The 23,427-nt window shown below is 44.7% G+C and overlaps 1 protein-coding gene across 2 annotated transcripts in view; it reads left to right on the top strand.

The window, feature by feature from the left end:
* The window catches only part of ADAM12 (ADAM metallopeptidase domain 12), a 326,152-nt gene that overhangs the window by 35,037 nt on the left and 267,688 nt on the right, over positions 1-23,427 (top strand). For both annotated transcript variants that reach the window (XM_034663422.1, XM_034663423.1), the window contains exon 2: positions 18,342-18,478. In XM_034663422.1, the coding sequence (XP_034519313.1) occupies positions 18,342-18,478 (137 nt within the window). The remainder of the gene's footprint in view (positions 1-18,341; positions 18,479-23,427) is intronic.

Raw genomic sequence — 23,427 nt, 5'->3', positions numbered from 1 at the left:
TTTTTTTTAAATCAGTATAAAAATGATTTAAAATATGTCATCTTAAATGGGCTACCTTCCTTTGACATTACATTCAAGCATGCAGGATGTGCTGTGAACATGAGTCCCCTGGCTTGGGGTTAAAACAAGATTCTACAGACTTGCAAAGGGACATTATCCCTGGGGAGTGTGTTTCCTGGATAAGGGCAGCTGGAAGCCTAGGGCCGGCTGTGCCAGCACAGTCAGCTGGTTACAGAAGGCAGTTTCCCACTCCTCTTAGGGACTGGGCTCATTATGAAATCTCCCGAAAGGTATATGAGCAGGGCCGGGCTAGAGCTGGGTTCCATTACCTTTGTCCACTCAAAAGCAGTGTTTAGCTTTAGAGCTCATGCATCTCCTGTTTAGTTCTTATAGCTACCAGAGGCCCTCCCAGAGCTTAGCTCTTTAATGAACAGGTTGAGATCCTCTACAGATGAAAAGGAAAGAGTGACATGCTAATGTAACCACAGTGTCATGCTGTTTTACCATCCACATGGCTACTTACAATATATGTGCTTTCTTGGCCCGGTGCTGCTCTGCATGCCTCTTCTTTGTGCCTGTGAACCTCTCTGTCCCTTGGGATACCTCCTTGACTGCCCTCCCACCTCTACCCTCAGTTCTTTTCTCCAAGTTGTGGTAGGCCTTCTCCCTGGGTGCTCCACCATCTTGGTCTGACACTTCTGTCTGCTCCACTTCATACTGTGAAATCTTTCAGAGTTGGGCTTGTGACCTGTGACTCTCAGCCCCAAGGCCTTGTGACATAGCAGGTGCTCGGTAAAGGCTGGCGAGTTCAATAATGACCTCATGATGTTGTGAGCTCATTGCTATCAGAGCTTATGTCTCATACATCTCCACTCACTGGGTGTTGCATCCATTTGAACGTAGGGAGTGAGTGGTAATTCTCTTTCAATCTATGGGCTGTATTTTGTGTGTAGGATATGCTTGAATGTCTCATGGATGAAAAGATAGATGTTCTGGAGTAGTAGAGCAAAGCCTGCTTTGATCATAGTAGAAATCATCACATAGGGACGTGCCTATTGTAAGAGCAGCCTTTGTGCTTTGATTTTAGAGTGGTGGTCAAGGATTGTTGATTCAAAGGCCAAGGTCCCTGAGACCACTGGTCTACCAGATGGCCTGCATTGGAATCATCCATAGAGCTTGTTATGAAGTAGATTCATACCCCACTTGGTGCTGTACCCTGAATCAGGATCTCATCTCTGCTGGGGTCGGGGCCTGCTTATTTATCAAGGAGCTTCGGTAACTCAGCACATCACAGTGTGGACCAGCTGTGGTCTAAGCAGTCCATGCACTACCACGTTTCCCAGCTTGGCATTGAGAACTTCATGACTTTTTCAAATGTGGATATCACCTGTGCTATTATTTACTTACATAACATCTTTTCTTAATTTATCTTACATTTTCCTTTAAGTCAGCATATACACATTCTACTTCAATTTATTTAAGGAGGAAATTGTACTTCCATATTATAAATGGAAGGCCAGCATCACTTGTCACAAAGAGTGTAAAAATAAATGGAAAGAAAACACAGCAGGGTTATTACGTTTCAGCCAGACTGTGGCGCCTATTGATGTCCTGGAGCGAGAGCCCTGCTTCCTTTGTGAAAAAGGGTGGTCAGCCAGTGGCTGGGGCAGTGTTAAGTCTATTATACCAAACAGATGTTGCCCCAATTAAAAGCCTTGGAAGGGGTCTAGGAAGAGAATAATGTATCCCCTGTGATCAGTGCCCCGTCTGAGAGCATCTTACACCTAGCCAGCCGTGGTGCTAGTGTGCCTGGGTCCTGAGACACCCAAGGTCTGGGTTCCTTAAGGGAACATCTCAGAATAATTTGGTGATCCTTTATCTAGAGGAGAGGGGAGAAAGACCAGAGCCTTCCTGTGACCTGCAAGTGCTTTCAACTGTCTACTCCTGGGTGTGAGTCCAAAGACCAGGTGAGGGTTAAGGCCTGAATCATGGGACATTTGGATGACACCTGAAACCAACTAGGGCCCCTGGGGGCTCAGTGCCCTCATCGGAGAAGAGGATGCCGGGAAAGCAGTGCACAGATGGAGGTGTTGTCTCATTGATCAGGAGGTTGGCATTTTCTCTCTGGACCCAAACTGTCAGCCAGGGCATTTTCATGCATCTCACTTGACAACTTCTGGACCCCATGCCCTCTATCGTATCTGTTCAACACACTTATTTAGCCTGTGGTAGGTCCCGGGTGTTGGGGTTGGGGCTCAGAGTAAAAGCTTCTGTTAAGAGGCCAACTCCCAGGTGGCCAGGCAATGACCACGAGCTGTGGCACGAGGCTCCACATCAGGAAGACTGTGCACAGTGCCCGCAGGGCCTCATGGGAGGCTTTGGGAAGCTCTCCGGTGGGACAGGGATCTGCTCTACCTTGAGGGTGCAGAGTGGCTTCCAGAGAGGCAGAGAACTGGCCTGGGCATCAGGTTGGAGAGTCTGTTGACTTGGATGGGGCTGGTGGAGGGCAGAGCTGGCAGGACCACTGGTAACAACCGGGCCGCATCTGGCGAGGCCCAGGTCATGCAGGAAACCTGAAACTGGAGGGGAGTCCAGGGGACAGACTGAAGGGTCAGGGAGCCCAGGTTGCTTGGTACCAGCCTCGGCTGAGAGTGGGGCCTGGACCTCAGGATGCACCTTGCCACAGCCTAGCTTCTGCTGAAAGCCTGGCCACTGCCTGCCTCCCAGCCCCCTTCAGCTAACTGAAGCCCCTAATTCAGGCATACCACTGCGGAGGGGGGGTGTGGGGTTAAGGGAGCATGAGTCTGAGGCGACCGTGGCATGTTGAGCCCCGGATTTGAGCCAGTCCTCTGCCACCTGCCAGTGGTGTGAGCTCTGCAAGGCCCTTCGCCTCCTTGAAGCTCACTTCCCACCCATCCTGTCCCCATTCCTGCATGTGAGGAGAGTGGCGTGCATACAACCTACCGTGACAGTTTGGGTTGGATAAAGCACTTTGTGAGCTCCTGGGAGATGTCGGCTCCCAGACGGCCATTGACAACACTCCTGCTCCTTCCTGCCCCCCCAGGCCACCATACAAAGTCCTCCAGGAAATGTGCACCGTCAGGCCCTGGGGCAGCAGCTTCCTAAAATGCTGGTCAGCTTGTAGGGCCAGGTGAGCCACACTGTGGGGATGACACCACAAGCAGCTGTCCCTGTCCCCTCTATCCCTCCCTTTCTCAGAGTCTGCCCTCTAGAGCTCTGGAGTGTGCGTGTGTGTGCATACGTGCGCGTGCACATTCAGAGGAGAGTTTCTCTCCATGTGGCTCTGATTTCTGCCAATACTGTCAAGTTAAAAAATATAAATTATATCATTTCCAGAGAAAATCGATGTGATGATTTTCTTGCTCCCCATCTCCCTGCTAGGAAAGAAATCTTTGGGACACACAGGAAAGTTAGTAGATGTTCAGCGGGTGCCAGCATGGGGACCATGCTTTCTGATAGTTTCCATTTTTCCATTTTATTCTTGGGAGCAGAGAGGGTATTGGAGTATTTACAAGGATGCACTGGGCAGCCAGTAGCAAATACCGTCCGCTCCCTGATGGACGGAAGCTGTGTCCCCAGCTCTCGGATAGGTGGAGGAGAACTGAAAATGATGAAGCTAAGAAAGTCTACAAACACGCGGCTTTTAGACGCTGAAGACAAAATATTTGTCTTACAGTAGTTTTCAGGTGGAGGAGAACTGAAAACGATGAAGCTAAGAAAGTCTACAAACACGCGGCTTTTTGACGCTGAAGACAAAATATTTGTTTTACAGTAGTTTTCAGTTCTCATCTAGAAATTTGTCTTGGGGAAAAGCCACTTAGGACAGGCCAGGATGCCTGAGCGCACTGTCATGCTGGGGAAAGCCATTATGCTAACTCACTCTGCCCCCAGACAGCAGGCGCGAACCTTCTACCTGCCCTGTTACTGAGGTGACCTTCAAGCGGTTTCCTAGATGGAGGGCATACTCAGAACTTTTCAAACATGAGCTCTAAGCATCCTTGGTAGTTTCATCCCGAAGCTGGATCTTCAGAGAGGAGCTCCCTCTTTGTATAAGGAATTATGCAAATATTTAGCTTCCAGTGGATGTATTTGGATTCTGCCCCCTTATAACAATTGCATACTAAAGCAGGCGTCTCTGGCAGCCGCCCCCTCATAAACTTAGCTTTCTTTAACGTATTTAAAAAGCAAATAATTTTGGTATTGTGGTCTGCTGCAGACATCATTTGTAGTTTAGCCAGGATATTATTTGAGAACTGAAAAGCTCTCTAGGTATGACATCCGTATATAAACCATGTGTTAGAAAGATATAAATTCAGTTTTGAAATATTTGTTAGACTGCTTTTGGCTTTCAATCCGTGCCAAACATGTGCTTCAGTGACGGATGGAGTCATGTGGACCCCTGAATGAAACTCTTTATTGTGTATAGATTTTGTCTTCCAGCAGCTGGGTTACACAAGCTGCGAGATTAAGAGGATCCAGTTACTTAAGAGGTGTGCTTTCGAGTGAGCTTACCATCTCTCTTTCCCCTTTGAAATATGTCACCTGGGTTATTTGGTCTCAAATTCTGTGCCACAGTAAATATTGTCACCCACTCTGAATTGATTGAGAATAATTACGTTTCGGGCATGCTCACGTTCATTTCAAATTCCGAAACTACATGTGCTCCTAAAAATTGATTGAAATTATTTGGCTCTGTGGGCCAGCGAGCTATTCAAGGAGCCTGGATGTGAGGCTGCCAGATAAAACAGAAGACGCCCAGCTCAGTCTGAATTTCAGATCAGGGTCGCGTCATAGTGTGGGGGACATACTTCTATTTAAAAAAAAAAAAAACTCGTTTGCTGTTTATCTGAGATTCAGATTGAGCTGGACATCATAATTTTGTTTCCTATGTCTGGCAACCCTATACAGACCCTGATTTATGGTCTGTTCTCATAAACAATGACTGTCAAAGAAAATTCCTCAGTGATGAAGGTTTTGTGAGTTTGAAATTCCGTGGGGAATAGAGATGGAGGAAGTGTCTGTCAGTCCGTAGAATAAACACGAATGTCTGTTAGAACAAAGTCTGAGAGCAGACCGATAGCACACGCCGGGGTAACATCTTTTTCTCCTTAGAGACCTCCACTTCCTCACAGGTCTCCTCCTTGTGTGTGTGTGCAGGCTGTGCGGGCGGACCTGGGACCTGGTCCTTCCCTCCCTCCCTCCCCTTCTGGGCCCCCCGTCCCGCTCATGTGATGCCCAGAGCGCACCTGCCCGAAGGCTGCTGCAGTTGGCATCCTGGACCATGTCAACTGCAGTCCGTTACCCACTTCAACTCAGATTGCTCTTAGAGGAGCTCAGCTTCCTAGACTTCTTCACTCGACCTTGTGCTCTCCAAGGGCAGAAGCAAGTCCGATTGAAGGAAGCTCGGAAGCTGGCGGAAAACCGACACTCAGAAAACTTGCTTTCCTTCCTTCCTTCCCTCCCAAATGGCAATTTAAGCTTGAGCTCTGCCACAGGCTAGGTGTTAAGCGCAAGGCTTTCTTTCCGTAAGTCGTCTCCTGTAATTTCCTCCGCTCTCATGGGGGCTAGGTATTGTGTACTGTTATGTACATTAGAAGGGTCCCAGAAAGTCAGAGGCTGCATGTGGTCTCGATTCACGTGGAACCCCGCGGTGCTGTTGGCGGTGACCCGACGCCTCCTCCCTGCTGCTCCTGAACAGCAGAGGGGGGATCCCCACTGGAGGTGACAGCCACCTCCACTCTTGGAGAAGATGCTGGTTGACTCGGGAGTTGTTTGTTTGCTTGTTCATTTTGGAAATAAGCCTGTTTAATATTCTCAGCACATAACATTTCATAGAAATAAATTCAAACAATTAAAAATGGGCAAGAGTTAGGAAAAACATAATCCCCAAATTAAGAGATGAAAATAACTGATAAAAATATGAAAAAGTTTAACTTTGGGGCGCCTGGGTGGCACAGCGGTTAAGCGTCTGCCTTTGGCTCAGGGCGTGATCCCGGCGTTATGGGATCGAGCCCCACGTCAGGCTCCTCTGCTGTGAGCCTGCTTCTTCCTCTCCCACTCCCCCTGCTTGTGTTCCCTCTCTTGCTGGCTGTCTCTATCTCTGTCGAATAAATAAAATCTTTAAAAAAAAAAAAAGAAAAAGTTTAACTTCAGGAACAAATGCACATTAAAACAAAGAAACGTGGGGTTTTTTCCCTTTACAAATGTTCAAATTTTATTTATTTATTTATTTATTTATGAAAGAGAGTGAGTAAGTTGGGGGGTGTGGAGCAGATAGAGAGGGACAAGCAGACTCCCTGCTCAGCAGGGATCCCAGCGTGGGGCTTGATTCCAGGAGCCTGAGATCATGATCTGAGCTGGAATCGAGTTGGATGCTTAACCAACTGAGGTACACAGGCGTGCCACAACTGCTCAGATAGTTTTGAGAGGGCTTTTTTCAGACCTTTTGGCTACTGAGAACTTTTGGCTGTGATTGGCTACTGAGTTGTCGACCTGCCAGGACCCGGTCCTTGCTGACTAGACAGAAAACAGTCATGCTTCATATCCAGCAATGGGCAGGAGAGAGCCCTGCCCACTCTCCTCCCCTTCTTCCCTGACCCCAGCATTCCTTCCACGGAACCTTGTGTCTCCTCTTGTGGATGCCGGTGAGCTCCCCTGTGTGGCCAGCTGGGAGAGGGAAAGACAAGGCAAGCTCTGGGTTGTGACTGTGGTCCCCTCACAGTGGCGGCACTTGGATGGCATATCAGTGCTGATTTTATAGAGGATTGAGAATCCATTTAAAACAATTAATGCAGCATTAGTATGAATTTTAAACCAGGGCAGTGGCACTCGGCCCACAAATGCACTTGCTCTGGTAAGATGCTTGTTGGCTATATGGGCTTGGCCAGTTCTGTTGTCTCATGGAGACAGATCAGAATAAAGATTTGTAGTATTGAGAGGAAATAGTTTAAAAGTTCCTAAACTTGACGAAAACTGAGAATGACAGTATTCCTAATTGAAATTATTAAAAATGCTCCTAAGTCATTCTATATGCCTAATAAATAGCAAAGCTCAGAGAACTAAAACTTCTCTGAACTTAAGATGCTTTTTTTTTTAAAGATTTTATTTATTTATTTATTTGACAGAGAGAGAGAGAGACAGCCAGCGAGAGAGGGAACATAGGGGCGGGGAGGGGCGGGGTTGGGAGAGGAAGAAGCAGGCTCCCAGCAGAGGAGCCTGATGTGGGGCTCGATCCCAGGACTCCGGGATCACGCCCTGAGCTGAAGGCAGATGCTTAACAACTGAGCCACCCAGGCGCCCCTGAACTTAAGATTCTAACCCTATGTTGTAATAGTTTTTTAATCCTGTTGGACTATTTGTTAGGATTCCCGTTTGGGTCCCTCCAATTCAATGGCAAAGTCAACAACTAGAATATTAATGGTTGTAAAATACTATCTGCCCCTGCCTCCAGACAGCCACACTTTTCCCTTGGTCGTTAGGATTTGGGCAGGTAGTCCTTGCTAATTCCCATAATCCCCCATCCTTACTTCCTCCAGGTACCGCCTTGAAGCCAAGACTCCCAATCTTGCCACGTTCCCACCCCCAAACTACCTGAGTCAAAGTAGTCCCTACAGTTGAGTGTCCAGCAGGTAGAGAAGGGGGAGGAAATGTTCCTATAGTAGGGGCATGAGGCAGAGGATATGCCCGTGGTGTTGCATTTTGGAATTCTGTATATATTTTCTCATAAACACACATGGGGTTTCAGGTCCATGAACTGTTATCTGAGTTAAAACTCAAAGTGCGTTTTTCTAATAAAGAAGATGGAGCGTCCAAATGGTGGTAGGAGAGACCTCTACATTATGAGTTAATAAGCATTTGGGAGCTAGCCTTTGAGAGCTCCTAGAGTCTCTAGGGTCAAGTTCAAATAATCAGCCTGTGCTTGCTTCCTTTTGGTGTGCTGCACACTTGCTGAGATTCAGCTCTCCCTTGGTTAGCATGGCAGGTACATACTCTTGAGGAGAGAAGGAAATATTGGGCTTTCATGATCACAATTTCTATTATGGTCCCTCAGTTCTCTGTTCTGATCTTAATTTGGCTTTTCAAGGAAGATTTCCTGCTGGTAAGATAATGAGCAAAATGCCTTAGATGAGGATTCAGGTTGACTTGCCAGTTCTTTCTCATTAAAAATAAGTAAATTGGAATCCTGGCTTATAAATAAGACACATGTGGATTTGGTTCTGTGCATTGACCTACAAGGGACCAGACATTGCTGGGTAAGCTAAAAATCACCTTTCAGAACCTCCAAGCTGAGAACCAAGCCCCAGCCCCCTCCCCTATGTCATTATGATCACAACAAGGCTGTGGGAACTTATCATTTGTTTGGTAATAACCCATTAAATAAATTCATGTCTGCACATGAGGGTATAACAGTGAATTTGACAGACAAAGCCCCTACCTCTTGTGATTTTAGATTAGGGGGTAGGGAGATGGGGACAGACCAACGGATAAATAAAACGTGCAGGTACTCAAAGTTGCTGTGAAAGGAACAGCATGGGATGATGGGCAGGTGCGGATCTTGGGTTGGGAGGAAGCTTCTCTCAAGTGGTAACATTGGAGCTCAGACATGAAAAATGAGATTTGGGGTCATGCAGAGGTTTGAGAGTTGGAAGTCTTCAGCAGAGGGAGCAGTAAATGCAAACAACATGAGGTAGGACATAGCTGGGTACAGTAAGGTGTCAGACGCGTAGTTGGTGTGGTCACAACAGAGTGAGCAAGATGAAGTGATCAGGGGTTGGGGGTCTAGGACTTAAGGACACAGGAAAGAATTGATTCTTGTTCAAGTGTTTCCAGGCCAGAGTGATTGTTAACGTATCGTGCAGTATGGCTGGAGCACAGATCTAGAGCTTGGCTGTGTAGATGGGCCTCCCGGCTTCATGATTTGTATGACTGTGGGCTAATTTCTCTGTGCCTGTTTTCTCCTGTTTTAAATGAAGATAAACTTCGTAGGGTGTAGTGCAGTTTAAACAAGTTAAACTTTTAAAGAGTTAGAGTTGTTCAGTTAGTGTTCACCATCGTGATCGATAAGTGCTTACTGATTATGTCACCTATGCCCAACACTGCATTTTTGGCCAATGAATGGTTCTCGTTTATCGATTCTTCTCCAGCCTTCATATTCTCCATTCTCATGTAGAGAATGTTTCCAATATGGATGATTTACTCTGCTTACTACTCTACTCTAGAATGCCTTCCCATTGCACACAAATAGCGTCCAAACTGTGCCTTGGAAGGCCCACCATGATCCAGCCTTGTTTACCCCTTGTGCTTCTGCTCACGTCTCTCTCCATCCCAAATGCTGTAGGTTTTTGCTCTTCTCAAATGGACCTCTCCTTTAAGACTGGAAGAGGGAGAACCCACAGGTGATGAGTCTATCTAGAAGGATTCAATTAAGAAGTAGGAGAATTTTCAGAAAACAAAAGAGACAAAAACAAAGCACAAAAAAGCTTGTTGGAGCTATTGACTATGGGCCATAAGACGAGGACTGCGTCAGATCACCCAGCCATGTGGCCACGTGACTTAAGGAGCAGTGAATGATGGTGGCATTGGCAAGACATGTGTGATACAGAATGCTCTGTTGTCTGACTGGGGAATGGAATGAAAACACTGATTTTTTTAAACATGCTGAGTCTGAGGTGATGAGGGTGACAAAACATAGGAATTAAAGTGCCCAGTAGGTATTGTAATACAGACTGCACTTGCATGAGTTGGCCAGATGGGGAAACATCGATTTGGGCAACATCAGCTTAACAGTTAATGAGTTCTGTGAGGGACAGTCAGAGTAGAGAGGGAAGATGGCTCAGAGCTGGGACTTGGGGGGTTGTTCAAATCCCTCAGGGAGAGAAGGCGGCCAGAGAAAGGAGGATGAGCGGAACAAGGCAAGGCCTGGTCAGAGAATGGTCAGGTGCTGCCAAATCAGTGTATATTCTAGCAGAAGTTGGTCGGTGGTGAGACATGGCACACGAAGGATGTTAGCGACTGCCCTCAGATGGAACTGAGCTTCTAGTGCAGACGGAAAGTGACCGCTCCCTCGGTGTTGTGTACTTCCATTTGCTAAATTTATAATAGTGAGTGGAATAAACTAGTTTTTATTCTTGTCCTTTTGCTGTTAACTTTCAATAATGGCTCCTGGAGTGTAGATGCTAATCATTGGTTCTTTTTTCCCCTTTTGTAATTTTTTGCAAAGTAAATTTTGGAAAATTCTGACCCCACTCCAACCCCCAAAAGTAATCAAATGAATTCCTGCAGCATGTCTTGGTCCCTGTTATGAAGGGCAAAGTGAATGAATGTTTTTGAAATGCGAAGGGCTTGGCTTTTGCCGTTAATTCTGCCATTTGTCTTTAGGCAACATTAGGAATAATCCATATAATCACGTAATTCAGTCTGACCATTTGTAAAATGGTCCTTGCATTAGCTTCCACTGACCAGCAAAGGGTATAAAAATAAGTTAATGTTGTAAATGATTTTGCTCTCTACAAACAGGATACACTATGGGCACGGAGAATTATTTTTCTGTGTAGTAGAGACAATGAATGCTTGGGATATGAATCCGTTTGAAACATTTATGGGAAGCTATAACCAGCTTTCTTTGAGTTTGGAAATGACATATAAAACATCTTTTCAAAATTGTAATTGTTCCATAGTGCTTGATTGCTTTTATTTCCAAATGGGCTCTGTCCTCTGGCATGCCCAAGTCTGTATATCTGTGATGCCAGGAAAGCCAGTAAGAAAGTAAAACACTCAAGCAGTTGGTTTGTTGTCACGAGTCCAAATGATTGATTTTTTTTAAGTTTATTTTTTATTCATCATAAAAGTTTATCCATCATAAAAGTAATATGTACTGATTATAGAAAAATCAGAGATAAATACAAACATAAAGAAGAAAAACAATGAATTCATAGCCTCAACACTCAGAAGAAACCTGGAAGAGCATTTCAGTGTTTTTCTTTCCAAACACTGATTTTAAAACAAACAAAAAACTACGCTAAATGACACCCATGTACGTTTTACATCCATGATCTCACTTGGTCCTCTTGCCAGCCTGGTGCGGTGGATGATGTTCCCATAGCCTCCTGGACACAGAAAGAAGCTGAGTGTCAAGGAGGAGGAACTTGCCCAAGGTCGTCCATATATGACCTGCGATGGGTGCAGATGTGCCTTCCGACTCAGGACACTATGGCTCCTTCCTTTACACTGGGTTTCATCTTGACAGTTGAGCCTGCCAGTGTGGATAAGTAAAATCTTAGGGTCTGAGAGAATCTGGTTCTGTTTCAACATCCTTTTATCGAAGTCTTTATGTAACTCTCACTTGGTGTCACCTTCCTAGACCAACTTTTTACTTCTGTACTCCCCCAGAGCCTTGTAGCCAATCATTCAAAAACACTGAAGTGTTCACAGCAACTTGTTATTTCTTTGTTCTCTAGAGTATCTGGGGGCATGTACGGGGCCTTTCAGTTGCTTGAGGATCAACTATTTTCACAGACCTCTGCCTTTTCCTACTCTAGAAAATCTTATCAGTTTCTTGATGCTTTTCACTTGACTGCAATTGCCGTGTCTTTTCTTCCACCTGAATGAAGAGCAGTATGAGGGCAGAGAAAGGCAAGCACTCCAGTTTGCTGCTATTTGGAGCCGTCCATGGTCACCAGTCATGTCTGAGCTTTGGATACTGAATTGCTCCAGAATGACGTTATTCCTTCAAGATTCAGATTAAGTTTTAAAAGTGATGATGAAGAGCCTTTATTTTAAAGGACAGTTATAGATGTAAAGGAAAATTGCAAAGATCGTTTCCATATTCCCCATAACCACTTTCCCCTGTTATTAACTTCTGACATTAATATTGTACCTTTATCATAACTTATGAACCAAAATTAACCTCTTTTCAACTGAAGTTCACACTTTACTCAGATTTCCTTTTTATCTCCTCTCCCTTTTCTGTTTCTCCATCCCATCCAGCATGCGACCCCACAGGACCATCGTCCTGCCTCTTTGGACTCCTCTTGGCCGTGAGGGTTTCTTAGAGCACCCTTGTTTTTCATGACCTTAACCTTTTGAGGTGTGTTGGTTACGGGTATTATAGGATGCACCTCTGTTGGTGTTTGTCTCAGGTTAGACTGGGGTCATGGGTTTGGGGAGTAAGACTCCCGAAGTAAAGCATCATTTTTACCATATCCTTTGACAGGTACACACTGACAATATGACATCGCTGTTTACGTTGCCCTTGATTGTTTGGCCAAAGTAGTGTTTTTCAGGTTTTTCCACTCTGAGATTACTCTTTTTCAGATTAACTTTTGCCATGGTTCTTTTGAGCATCCCTGAGCTATGTCATTTTAAAATCACATTCCTAATTTCCACCTGGGGAGTTTGCAGATGAAATGAAAGAGTGAAGTGTTATTTGGTAAGACTGCAAATAGGAATCTGAACCAAGGAAATACATCCGTCCTTTATGGGAGCATTGCCACCATATTTCCCTGAAATAAGGAGCGGCTCAGTCAGTTCTATAAAATTTTCTGTAGCTTTCACATACTTAGGGCTAAGGAAAATGCTGTATGAGTTTCCAGATTGGTCTGCAGTTCATAATGGCTACCTCAATTTTTTTCCCCAGCTAGATTTTCAAAAGAATATTTATCTTAATCCTACTTTTAGTGCCTCAGATTGAGTCTCCTCTCTTAGGTTCATGCAGGTGTTGATATTGGTTTCCCTTTAAAGCCAGAACTCCAGATGTGATGTTTAAGTTCTATCTTGAGTAGTAATCTCATCAGAGTTTGCTTCTCCAGTGGCCCATTGGGTGGCTCGAGTGGATACCACCTGTACCTAAGCCTGGCATTTTCTAAGGATTGATAGGCAGTGGTCATTTTCACACTGTTAGTGTGGTTTGGTCCGACAAACACTGTGTAGAAATCTGGAAACATGGATTCGGAGATCCTAAGCTAATCTCATGCATTAAAGCTTTTTAGAAGTCTTTTGACTGCATTGAGCTTCCTCCACCGTGTAAGAATTAGGAAGGGAGAGAACATGCTTCCTGTTCTGCGGAGGGCAGAACCTCAGGGGTGGGCTTGGAGTATAGATCAGAGGACTCAAGACGAGGGCCAGACCTTATGGCTCCAGGATGTTCACTGTCCCAGAACTCCACGTTGGTCTCTAACTGTGCGTAACTGAAGCCCATCAATGGGCATCAGTTGGTTGTTCTTGTAAGGCAGGCGAAGAAGGGTTGGCCAGAGCAGGGATGGGCAGGACTTCCAAAGGCAGCCAGGCTCTGGGTGAGTCACATGGGGGATCTTAAGTCACTTTTGATCAGGTGTCTTCATTAGTGGCTTTTCTAAGACCTTAAAATCCATGGCTGCAAAGATTCTTTTTTGCTTGCAGCGTTGGGTCTTATACCTTCCCTGTTGGCCGGCCACAATCAAGTCCGAAGATGAAAAGCTCAGACGAGGACAAAAGCAAAAATAGACATACACATTTCCTTGGAAAAGTAAAGCTCATTATTATAGACGATAATTGTGTTAGAAACCAAACTATCTAATATGCTTTTTTCCCCCCACTATGAGGCTGAGGCAAACTGGCCATTTTATCAAAATGGCAAGCAGTGTATCTGGTTACCCAACAGAAGAAAAGCCAGAAGTTCTTCCCCAATATAAGTATTCACATTTTTTATTTAGGCAACTGAGTTTTGTTGAAGCCCAAATATTAGGAAAAACAAAATGTATGCAAACTGTGTATTTTATAAGGTCATATTTTTTCCCTGGGCTTCTAAGGGCTTGGATGTATGCATCATTCAGGACCTGTTTTTATGGTTTGTCAACAAGATCACTCCATAAAATACATTCTGATATCTCACAGCTGTGTATAATTTATTCTGTCTATCCATGCAGCACAAATAAAATTTTTATTTGCATCATCTAAAAGAAATACCAGTGTATAAATACATAAGCAAAGCTCATAAGAAATGGTCTTCTGACTACAGATACTGCTGGGGGGATGTTGTGCAACCAATTAAAAAGCTGAGGGACGGCTTCGTTATCCACGTACATAGATACTAAATTCTGTACTCAGCGAACGGTGCAGTTACTCAGTTTCTTAAGAAGGTTGCACAACATTCTCCAAGTGCTGGCACAGTCGGCCTCGAAATTCTCCTTGGAATATTTAGAAATAAAGCCTCTTAGACAAAAAGAATTCAGCCAAAAAGGACTTCTTTTGGATGAAGATGATGGAATATGTAGGTGAAAAGGGAAGTGTTCATTGCTTGGAAATTGCCTTCAGAAGAGTAAATGGCTCTCTTTCTCTGCTACCAAGAGTCTTGGAGGAAAAATGTCCAGAGGACTAAGAATGTTCCTTGCATTTGATTTGTCCGGCTTCAGCCTGATTGCCATATAGGAGGCCCCACAGACGTTCCCCAGCTTCCCCCAAATCAAGAATGTGGCTGTGTCCTTGGGGTAGATACCCGGTGGTGCAGTTGCTGGGTCATGGGTGGCTCAGTTTTTAACTTTTTAAGGGACCTCCGCACTGTTTTCCAGAGTGGATGTACAATGTTCATAGCATTGTCCACAAGAGCTAAATTGTGGAAGGAGCCGAGATGCCCTTCAACAGAGGACTGGATTAAGAAGATGACAACATGGATGGGACTGGAGGAGATAATGCTAAGTGAAATAAGTCAAGCAGAGAAAGACAATTATCATATGGTTTTGCTCATTTATGGAACATAAGAAATAGGAAGATCTGTAGAAGAAAGGGAAGAATGAAGAGGGGATAAACAGAAGGGGGAATGAACCATGAGAGACCGTGGACTCTGGGAAACAAACTGAGGGCTTCAGAGGGGAGGGGGGTGAGGGATTGGGATAGGCCAGTGATGGGTATTAAGGAGGGCACATATTGCATGATGCACTGGGAGTTATATGCAAGTAATGAATCATGGAACATTACATCAAAAACTAGGGATGTACTGTATGGTGACTAGCATAATAAAAAATTATTATAATAAATAATATTCACTTAAAAATAAAAAAAATAAAAATAAAAAAAGATTGTGGTCTTGCTACCCCTCCTAGCGCCCCTGCTGGCAGAGTCATGCTAACGATTCACCCACAAGACCTGGACCTCATGGTGCCATCCCCTTCCTTCTAAGACATATGGCTTCTCAAGCGAGTTTGGTTGCATGCCAAGGCTGTTCTCCGAGGGTCTGAGGCTAAGTGAAGATCTTTGTCTTTGAGCAGCATGGCCGGAATACCCCTGGAAAGCGTCCTGTCTTCCTCATAGTGGCTGGGTGATGGGTGATGCAACTGCTGTTTTGGATTTAATAAGCCCTTGGACAACTGGATTTGTGACTAACTACTCAAGTTAGCAATCCACTTGTGTTGAAAATTTTAACTGCCAGAAATGCCAGGAATAGCTTATAATCAAATTGGTTTGTTTTTGTAGAGAAAATTTCTAAATGCTTGCAATCACTTTCTTAACAGTTTTACCCGACTTTTCAAAAGATTAAAATACTGGCCATGGTGACTCTTGGCGCGTGGCATGGTTTTTATTGGTTTAGGGGAAAGTTCAGATAGATCCCCAATTCTTATTCTGTAATTGCTGGTATTTCAAAGCCTTCTTAGTCCAATTCAAATAACACACCTGCTCTCTGTTAAGATACCTTCAGCTAATTGCACCCTTCGTCTGGCTCTGCAGGAGCTGTATAACTGGATCAGCATGAACTTCTGGTAAATTCCAACATGGGAATCCCACTGAGAGTCCTGAGCAAGAGATCGGGTCTGGGCGAGAATGATGCCGATGAAACCAGTGGGCGTTGTTCTCTATGCTTCACGCATGTTTTCTCCTGACCTCCCCATACTCTGCCTCATTTTATGGAAAAGGAAAGCACTTGCTATCCCTCTGCTGACTTGTTCTTCCTGTGGCTCTGTGTGGGGCTGGAAGGTTCTCATCTTTGTGTCTGAGCTTATGTGCACTCCCTCCCAATAAGTAAAGGTCTTTCCTGGCCTGTCCATCAAGAGTATCCCTCTCCATGACTCTCTCGTCACCTCGTTTTTCTTATTGTCTTTTATTTGGAAGCCATCGCAGATACACAGAAGTGGTGCAAGGATAACCCAGCCCCTGTAACCCTGTTCTTTCATCGTTCTGACTGCTCTCTGAAATGGTCTTGCCGATCATTTTTCTTCTAATATGAGAACACAAATCATGAGGGCAGCTTTCTCTCTGTCCTCTTAGATGCACAGGAGGGAGAGAACGGAGTCTTCTGGGGTTAAGCTGCATATACAAGATGAGGGTCCCGGCACTGTAGGCAGAGGGGCTGTCTCCACCCAGGTGACATCAGCACACACTGGCCCGAAGCAGAAACAATGGGCTTTTAGAATGGAAGACATCAGAGTGTCCGTCAGAAGGTAGACAGGGAATAAATAGTTGCTGAACGAGTAATTGAGTGAATGAACCAACAAGAGGGCAAACAGCTGGACCAGAGACCCGCAGCTGATCCGTGGAAGAGTTGGTACTGGTGCTGGGGGATGTCTTACCCCAAACCCCTGCTTGTAGTGATGTCATACTACCGGGAAGCACAATGAAGGGTATGAAATCAAGTCAGTGGACAAGGGTCATTTAAGCACGATCTCTACACTGCCAGTGGCTGCCCCTCTGCAGCCAGGAGAAGGGCTTCTGGCATCTTCCATTTGGACAGCAGTTCTTTCCACTTCCATCCACCAGTGTCCACAGATGTCATCACCTAGAACCATTCCGTCTCGTTACATGGCTGGAACGCTCATCACTTGAATGCAGGTCCATTCCAAAAGACTCAGCTCATCCCAGGCCTGAGCCCCGCACACTCCCCTCTGCTTGTTCACGTGGCTCATGGTCCTCTCCCCCCACAACCCCCCACCCTGACCCCTCATGGCCAATGGGCCCACTCACCTCCTCTGCCACTGACCATATCCCTAACTCTCTGTTCATCCCCGTTCCCATGGTCCCTCAACAACTGGGATTTTAAATGCTTTGTGACCAGCTTGAGAATTTTCCAGAGCGCTGTGTCAGTTAATACTCAAGTAGTAATCCTGGTGTAACCCGAATATAACTGCAGACTTCCACATCGAGAATGATAAAATGGTGTGGATTTAAAAGTATTTGGGGAACTGTAAAATGTCTAGGATTAAAATTTCAATACCATTTGTGCCCAATAAATGCGAACTCCTTAGTAACTTAAAACTGTGCTATTATGACTCAGGTCTGAAAATTATGAGTCCTGGTTGAAGAAATGGGAATAACATGTGAGGGAATCTGCTCCCATCTTTTACCTTGAGGGATATACTGTGGTCGCACCAAATAGCAGGAATGTGACCTCATAGGAGAGCAAGCCCAGAGAAATTACCCGACTTGTTAAGAAAGTGATACACTCTCCAGAAGAGAAAAAAATGTAATATTTTCCATTAGGATTGTTTATGGAAATGGGGCTAAATTGAACCTGTGTCGGGACATTAACTGGTTCGACAGGACCCCAAGAAACAAGATCATATAATAGTTTATTGAATGACTTAATTTTTTTTACATAAACCAGTCTAGTCAGTCTGAACTGGCAGATTAATTTTGTCTATAGAATCACTCAGTGAAGCATATAAAATTAGCCTCTGTAAGTACAGAGAGAAGAATTGGCATTGTGTTGAGCTGATTGACCGGGACTTAAGTAAATGGATTTAGTCTTTTTTTTTTTAATGATTTTTTATTATATTATGTTAGTCACCATACAGTACATCCCCGGTTTCCGATGTAAAGTTCGATGATTCATTAGTTGCATATAATACCCAGCGCACCATGCAATACGTGCCCTCCTTACTACCCATCACGGGTCTATCCCATTGCCCCACCCCCCCTTCCCTCTGAGGCCCTCAGTTTGTTTCTCATAGTCCATAGGGGAATGAAACATGGATTTAGTCTTAATACAGCTAAAGCCTGGAGATGTTTAATAGAGAGCTGACCTGAAGCAAAGCATTAATTCATCATTTAAAAAGTCACCACTTGTGTTTGTTGCTTGTTGAAGGACGGAAGTATATACTTGGACTTCAGTAGTCACCCAGCACATGCCATAGGACTTGAAGGGAAAAATTAGCTTTTGTTTAAATCACAAAATTGTTTGGGTGGATTGACAGAGAATTCATCACTTCCAACCCTGACTGTGACTTAGTAGATAATGCTGTTTCCCTGGCTTCCTGCGACTTCCAAATATTTTCACGGAGTCATTTATGTCATAAGTGTCTGATGCCAGACTCTTCCTGACAAGAAGGAAGAACAGGGCCGTTTTCTTTTTGATGCAGGGGTGAACCTGGGGAGCAAATCAGCACCTTCCATGCAGCCAGCCGGAAGAAGGGGCCAGGGAGGAGCTTATGAAGTGGCCCGTGTCTCTCTCTTGAACGGAGACCTCTGGGACCCAATGGAGAGCATCCGCACAAAGGTCAGTTGTTTCGTTTTCTCTCGTTTTCTGGATTTTTCAATGGCTGAAGCTGAAAAATCATGTTAACTGCATTCATATTCTTCTGTTCAAGCTTTGTCGTTTAGTGCTGACTTTATTCTTCTCGAGTGAAATCTTGATTCTTAAGAAGAGAAAATACACACCAGTTTTGATGGGACAGTCCTGATGAGTGGCCCAGCATTATTTACATCTGTTGAAAGATATTTTTCAAACACACATTGGGGCTGACATTTCCAGATACACAATTTCTCTGTGTGTTTTACTGGAGTGCTGGGTATTTTTCTGTTGCATTAACATTTTGGTTTCATTGATCGATTATTGGTTGAAACAGGTTAATGTGACTCTTTTAAAAGTTTGTAAAATGAGTTTTAATGTGGTTTTCTGCTTTGTTTGCTTTGATACATATTTGATTTGAGCCTTCTATGATGTAAAAGAATAATATAAAATAATTGCAACATTAGTGATTAAATGTGGTATTTTGATGAGTTTTAGCTGCCAAATCTACATGACTTTCTTAAATTTCAGAACTTGTTGGAACAGTTGGAAAGTGATAAAAATCTATAGAAATATGAGCTCTTTGGAGAGATCATACAGATGGCTTTGTCCTTGTGTTATGTGGAACTATTTTTAGATTTTTTTCATAATAGAAAACAGATTTTTTTTTTTTAAAGAGCTGTTGAGATTGTGAAAATCCTCTGTAGCTTTCTGGAAGGGCTGCAGTGGGCCACCTTTATGTGAGCAATGATAATATGATTTACACCATTATTTTCTAGAGAGGCTTTCAGTTGAAAGTGAGCATTCAGAAAGGTTGGAGGTTTGGTTAAAGGATCCAAATGCCAAATCTGCACTTTTTGAATATTTCTGTTTCATGGAGACTGTTGCAAATTTAATATACCAAGTATAAGTCATTCATGGTGGTATTGATGGTGTTTCCTGGAAGAGAGACTTAAGACATTAAAGAATAGTTCATTGTGCCCTTAATCTGAAAAATTAGAAATGATATGACAGATGCAGAAAAGAGAAGAACACTATTTCAGAAAGTGTGTCTTTAAAATATTTATAGGTGCTAATTAATAAACAAAAATATGGAACAATCTGAAGTTTCTTGGGTGGTGGAAACCATTACGGGGGCTTTCCCTGATAGGAGGGTTGCCAAATTTAGTAAATAAAAGTACAGAATGCCCTTTAAACTTGGACTTCAGACTTCAGAATTTTGTTTGTACATCTGTCCCATGCAGTATTTGGGACATTGTTATTTATCAAAATGCACATTTAACTGGTATCCTGTATTTTATCTGGCAACCGTCCCTGGGAAGTGTATCAGAGCACCAGCCTGATGAGGGTTCTCAGCATGCCCCTGGAATGGACCAGTTCAGGTGGGCTCTGGTTTCTGACCTCTAGCTTCATCCTTCCTGCCAGCCAGCCATCTCGTAGACATCAGGAAGCATGCTGGCACATCTGCTTCTCACCAAGCTTACCACCAGATGACCATGGGCTGCCAGCACCATCTTTATAGAAAACTTAGAAAACAATTATGATTTGATGACTGTCTTAGCTCCTCTGTGATTCTGCCTCCTGACTAGAGCCATGCAGATAGCAGGCACATACCTAGTAGGCTAAAATAACTCCAGGTTACTGACATTATTTAAGAGAATAGGGACTTAGGTGATTTGGGGAAGAGCCTTGTGTCATAATGCCATGGGGCTTGTAGAATCAGCATTATGGCTCTGTAGTTATGATGTGTACCCATATGTGCTGGTTAAACACTAAGAGCCCGCATGAAAAAGGGTACGTGTAAATGTCTGTTAACATGCTTGTACATGTGTGCCATAATCCTCTATGAGGTACAGGTGGGCACCTGTTGTGAGAATAGGGATTCTGGCTTGTGGTGGGTATGTGTGTGTCTTGTTTTCAAACTGAACAGTCAACATTTTAAACTGCATTAACGGTACATCCTCAAGTATGCAAAATACACATTAATGACCATTTGTTCCCACAACTATGCCTGCTGTACCTTAGAATATAGTTATACGTTCTTGCTTTTCTGCTCTGCGCTTTTACTCTGTGCTCTTCTGTACCATTCTAGTCATCCAGTCTGAGAGTTTGATTCAGTTTTGGGGGAGGCCCAGGCATCTTCCTTTTTATAAAGTGCCCCCAAGGGATTCTAACGAGCACAAAAGATTAGAACCATGGCGCTGTTGGAAACTGCTGGAGTGCTGGTCAACCTGACAGAGCTGATCACAAAAAAAATTTTAAAAAAGCACTGTCACAAGGTCTCTCTCTCTCTCATCCTCTCTCTCCCTGCTCTGTGATTGAAATATATCTGGATGGGATGTTAGTAGGCCCTTTACAAATCAAGAAGCAAGCCATCATTGCCACTGATAATTCACTTGAAAGAGAAGGGGATGGGAAAGAATGTGACCTTGCATACATTGGAGCTTCCAGGATTTTGTTTGTTTGCTTGCTGTTGTTTTGGGCTATAAACATAAGGATAAGCTTAACTGCTTTTCCTCCCTCTTAGGGTCATTGTAAGAATGAGATGAAATAATGGCTGTAAAACTACGTCAGGAACTAAAACCCAACCACACAAATGTAAGGTGATATTGCAAGTTTGAAGTGTTGTAGGGACCCCTCTCCAATTACACGTCTTGAAAAAACTCAACACTGGACCTGGGGAAGACATGCCAGGATATGACTCAACCAGGAGATGATCTCCATTGAGCCCAGCCTTTGAATGCTCCAGGAAATTTCCAACTTCCAACTTTCTTACATGGGAATGACTATATGGAAACAGTGTGCAAAATGGAAAGGAAAAAGGCAGATGGATGAGAACATGAACCCAAAGCTTCCCTTAGCATACTGTGGGTCTCAAATATCAAATATCAGGTAGCAGCTAATTAAAATAGCAGAAGGAGATGCTGCTGCATGCATTGAAAGAAGCCCTGCATTTCCTTTGAAGGATCGTCCCCTTCGGCCCTTCCAGGGAGACCTCTCTGGGGTTCCCCATCCAGTGCTCGCTTCTCTCTGTGTTCCCACCCCCAGTAGCAGCCTCCTTTCCATTTCCTCTCTTCCTACCCATCATGTCTGACTTCATAGCCAGGTTCCTTGCATGATGCCCACAATGCTTCATAGGCTGGGTTGTCTTGATGCTGAAGGCCCCACTCCTACCCCCCAGCCATCGAGCTCATCCTGGTCAGCTTACTGCCAATATGGCATGTTCTTCACTGCCATATGCTGTGTCCCTGATACCTGAAGCCCTGGCTTATTTGTACCTTCTCTTGTGAAACTCATCTTGAGCTCCCCCAGACAAATCGGCCTTTCCTGTGTCTTTGTCCTCATAGTCACACGCATCTCTGTGATGTGCAGTCATGCCACGCACTTGACTCATGCAGACGGAGCCCGTGTGCATGGCACAGACAGATGCTGCAGGTGCAAAGCTAGATCAGACGTACATTCCCTGATCTTCCCACGGAGCACGAGGGGTGGCATGGGGGGCGGCTGCATCTGCCGCTTCCTTAGGTCCTTCCAGCTCTTGCAGCGCAAGCTGCTTACAGCCTGAGAGTGATGCCTGGTCTTTCAGTTGGATACCATTTTATAGCAGGGCTCAACTATGCTCAACACAAGAAACAACGTTCTAGAGAGAAGAAGGGGCCGTGTCGACCTTGTATAAAAGCATGAAAACCGGGCCGCCTGGGTGACTCAGTTGGTTAAGCATCTGACTCTTGGTCTCCGCTCAGGTCATGATCTCAGGGTCATGAGATTAGCCCCACGTTGGGCTCCAATCTCAGCACAGAGTCTCCATGTCCCTCTCCCTCCCCCTCTGCCCCTCCTCCTGCACACACACACACACACACAGACACACACACACTCTCTCTCTCACTCACTCTCTCAATTAAATACATAAATACTTTAAAAAGCATGAAAACCATAAGGCATTTCAAAGATTAATTTAGATTCTGCCCGAGGTACTGCTGCCTTCTGTGTTGGCTTTGGACCCCACCTTCACATGACGTGGGTCTCGGCTCTTTGGCACAGACCGTACGGTGCTTTCATTACTACATTGTACTTCTAGTTCTCCCCCCAACCTGTGCCCTCCCTGGGGGCACTGGCCTTATGCTCTCATCCCTTCCTGTGGTGCTTGGCATCTAGTGGAACAAGGTAACCCCCTTTGTGGACTGGCTCTGAGTTTTCCTCTGTGCCTGGAGCCCCTGGGGTGAGGATGGCCGCTGCTACTGCAGCAGATGGAGCAGATGAAAGTCAGCGTTTGCGCTCTACTCAAATGCCGGAGGGTGCCTTGGGAGCCTCTCCATTTCTGCAGAGTTTGCAAACCACTCTCCAACTACCGTAGCTTTTTAGGTGTTGCTGACCTCCCTTTAGGGGCTTTTAAATCACGTAGGGGTCTTTTATAGCTTGGTAGAATGCTGCATTTTTCACTTTTGTGGTTACTAATGTCTTATCTGGAATAACTCCCCACATTGCCTGTCTCTTCCAGGAGGGGTCCTGTTACTCTGGGTGGGTTTACATGGCCAGCCCTCTGCAGAATGACTTTCCCCTTCTCTAAGAGATGACTCTGATAATTGCAGGAGTTGCTGCAGGCCAGCTCGTGGTGTCTGCTTCTTGGCTGAGTAAGCTCAACAGTTAGCCCATCCGACTTCATGCAGCATCGAGCTTACATTAGCTTACAAGCTGGCCAGTAGTGCTTCCTCATAAGAATATAATTATTAAAATACCCATTGTGAAGCTTTTCCTAAGAAATGTATGATTTCCAGATCATACAGTCTCCTAGGAAGTTCTGTACCCCTGGCCCCCAACCACTTAGCCCCACGCCTTGCTTGACAATCCCCGTGAGGCTATGTGGGCACACAGCAGGGTCCCACTGACACACAGATGGCTCCTGCTTCGGCCTCACATAACCCACCCAGACAAGAGCA

This window comes from Ailuropoda melanoleuca, chromosome 6, assembly GCF_002007445.2.
Source record: "Ailuropoda melanoleuca isolate Jingjing chromosome 6, ASM200744v2, whole genome shotgun sequence".
In the NCBI taxonomy this organism is placed as follows: Eukaryota; Metazoa; Chordata; class Mammalia; order Carnivora; family Ursidae; genus Ailuropoda; species Ailuropoda melanoleuca.
Note: the sequence above shows the minus strand (reverse complement) of the source record. Positions and strands in the feature narration are given on the sequence as shown.